General features: G+C 50.9%; 1 protein-coding gene across 1 annotated transcript; it reads right to left on the bottom strand.

Annotated features, from left to right (window-relative positions):
• Window positions 1–984: 984 nt before the first annotated feature.
• On the bottom strand, window positions 985–2,276 carry LOC109741824 (uncharacterized). The gene is made up of 2 exons (XM_073501843.1): window positions 1,676–2,276; window positions 985–1,508 (listed from the first exon to the last, which is right to left on the bottom strand). Exons 1-2 carry the CDS (start codon window positions 2,274–2,276, stop codon window positions 985–987), a joined length of 1,125 nt encoding a protein of 374 aa, XP_073357944.1.
• Window positions 2,277–3,001: the final 725 nt, after the last annotated feature.

The following is a 3,001-nucleotide window of genomic DNA, read 5'->3' on the forward strand; positions in this document are numbered from 1 at the left end:
ATTGTCGAAATGTCTTGTAAACCGGGATTCCGAGACTGACCGGGTCTTTCCGGGAGAAGGTTTATCCTTCGTTGACCGTGAGAGCTTATGATGGGCTAAGTTGGGACACCCCTGCAGGGTATTATCTTTCGGAAGCCGTGCCCGCGGTTATGAGGCAGATAGGAATTTGTTAATGTCCGGTTGTAGAGAACTTGTCACTTGACCCAGTTAAAATACATCAACCGTGTGTGTAGCCGTGATGGTCTCTTCTCGGCGGAGTCCGGGAAGTGAACACGGTTTGAGTTATGAATGACGTAAGTAGGAGTTCAGGATCACTTCTTGGTCATTACTAGATGACGACCGTTCCGTTGCTTCTCTTCTCGCTCTCATTTGCGCAAGTTAGCCACCATATATGCTTATTGCCTGCTGCAGCTCCACCTCATTACACCATCCTTTCCTATAAGCTTAAATAGTTCTGATCTCGCGGGTGTGAGATTGCTGAGTCCTCATGACTCACAGATTCTACCAAAACAGTTGCAGGTGCCGACGATGCCAGTGCAGATGATGGGATCGACCTCAAGTGGGAGTTCGATGAGGAACGTGGTCGTTACTATGTGTCTTTTCCTGATGATCAGTAGTGGAGCCCAGTTGGGACGATCGGGGATCTAGCATTTGGGGTTATCTTATTTTCATTTGGATCTTGACCGTAGTCGGTCTATATGTGTATTTTGGATGATGTATGAATTATATTTATGTATTGTGTGAAGTGGCGATTGTAAGCCAACTCTTTATCCCATTCTTGTTCATTACATGGGATTGTGTGAAGATGACCCTTCTTGCGACAAAACCACAATGCGGTTATGCCTCTAAGTCGTGCCTCGACACGTGGGAGATATAGCCGCATCGTGGCCGTTACATCTTACAACCCAATCAAAATTGTCTCTAATAAAATAGTTTTACAACCAAATCGAAATGGTCTTAAATGAACATAATGAACCAATACATCTATTGGTTGCCAATGTGACTCCACACGTGCTCAACCAAGTCATTTTGAAGATCCAAATGAGTGTGCCAATCATGCAACTCAGGATGGAATTGGACAAACTGTTCAAACGTGGCCGGTTCTTGGTGCAGGGGCTCAACATTTTCACCTTGATAATCAAATCCTTGGTCGAAGATCCTGTCATCACGCTCGTCCTTGACGATCATGTTGTGCATGATCACACAAGCAGTCATCACCTCCCAAAGCTTCCCTTCATTCCATGACAGTGCAGGGTTTCGAACGATACCCCATCGGGATTGAAGAACACCAAAAGCATGTTCCACATCCTTTCTAGCACTCTCTTGCATTTGGGCAAATCTCTTTCTCTTCTCACCTTGGGGGTTCGAGATTGTCTTCACAAAAGTTGACCGCTGAGGATATATACCATCAGCTAGATAGTATCCCTTGTTGTATTGGTGGCCGTTGATCTCAAAGTTGATAGGTGGGGAGTAGCCTTCTGCAAGCCTTGCGAAAAGACTGGAGAACGCTGCAACATGTTGATATCATTGTGAGAACCTGCCATGCCGAAGAAAGAATGCCATATCCAAAGATCATGCGAAGCCACCACTTCTAATATGACAGTGCACGCTTTGACAAGCCCGTTGTACTGGCCCTGCCAAGCAAATGGACAGTTCTTCCACTCCCAGTGCATACAATCTATGCTTCCAAGCATGCCTGGAAAGCCTCTAGCTGCGTTGGTCGCCAACAATCTCTCTGTATCAGCGGCAGTTCGCTGCCTCAAGTACTCAGGGCCAAACACTGCCACCACGGCCTGACAGAACTTGTACATTGACATCAGAGATGTGGTCTCACTCATACGCACATACTCATCCACCAGACCGCCTGGAATTCCATATGCAAGCATGCGGATGGCCGCGGTGCATTTCTGGTAAGAGGAGAATCCAAACTTACCAAGGGCATCCGTCTTGCACTCGAAGTATGGGTCATAAGCAACCACTCCCTCTCGGATATGATTGAACAGATGCCTTGCCATACGAAAACAGCGACGGAATTTATCCGGCTTGAAGAGTGGGGTGTTCTCAAAGTAATCGACATAGAGCAGGGCGTGGCCTCTCTCCCTGTTGCGGTTCAGGTTGGGAGCACGGCCAGGGAGTGACCCCCTATACCGAGGAAGCTGGCTCTCAATGTGGTCGTGAACGACCAGTGCAGCCACCACAAGATCTTCATCATCCGACGACGAATCGTCCGATGAATAAATGAAGTGGTGGAAGAAAAATTCATCTCCACTGTCCATACCTTTGTGGGCAAAGTGTCGAACACCTTGTGGTCATGGTGGTAAAGAGGCGGCGATGATCACCGCAATGCAGCAGGGGTGGTTGGCGGCCGGCTACTGGCCGCTCTGGAGCACTTCGGAAGCTGCCGTGGCCGCCGTGGTACGTCGCCGGCGGTCGTATCCCCTCTGCCACTGGCTACGACGGCGACGGTCAAATCTCCTCCAATTGAAGGCCAAAACTACGGTGAAAGCGCGGGCATGGTGGCGGCCATGTAGAGACGTGGTTTGGTATGGACGACCGGGGGGGTGCGAAGTGAGGAGGCGGCCGGAGAATAGTGGTGGCGCCGGCGGTGGGGTGGGGCGGGGAGAGGGGGTGGAGGAGTTGGAAGCGAAGGGACTGCTAGTGTCCCCTACAGGCGGGCCACGGGAGGACAAGGGCGTGCGGCGAGCCCGTCCGCGCGATGTCCGTTTCACCCCAAACTCGGCGCAAGTTTGGGCCGGGGATGGGTCGAAAACGGGCGGAATCCAGACATTTGTCTGTTTGGGGCCGCGCGTTGGGCCGCGCTATTCGTCCGTTCTGCCCCAAACAGACACACCCGGACAGGATGGGGTCGCGCGGTGGAGTTGGCCTTAGAGCAACTTCAACGCGGTGACCCAAACGGACGTCCATTTTATTCGGATTTCGTCCTTTTGGAGCAGTAAAACGGACACCTGTGTTTGTTTTTGCCCGTCCGACTGTCGGTGCT

This window comes from Aegilops tauschii, chromosome 6 (genome assembly GCF_002575655.3).
Source record: "Aegilops tauschii subsp. strangulata cultivar AL8/78 chromosome 6, Aet v6.0, whole genome shotgun sequence".
Taxonomy (NCBI): domain Eukaryota; kingdom Viridiplantae; phylum Streptophyta; class Magnoliopsida; order Poales; family Poaceae; genus Aegilops; species Aegilops tauschii.

Bases quoted from the DNA above. Each gene is read 5' to 3' on its own strand.
- LOC109741824 (XM_073501843.1), bottom strand. From the start codon at position 2,276: ATGGACAGTGGAGATGAATTTTTCTTCCACCACTTCATTTATTCATCG. The intron at 1,509-1,675 runs GTATGCACTGGG...AACATGTTGCAG, and splicing joins CATGCTTGGAAGCATAGATT to CGTTCTCCAGTCTTTTCGCA.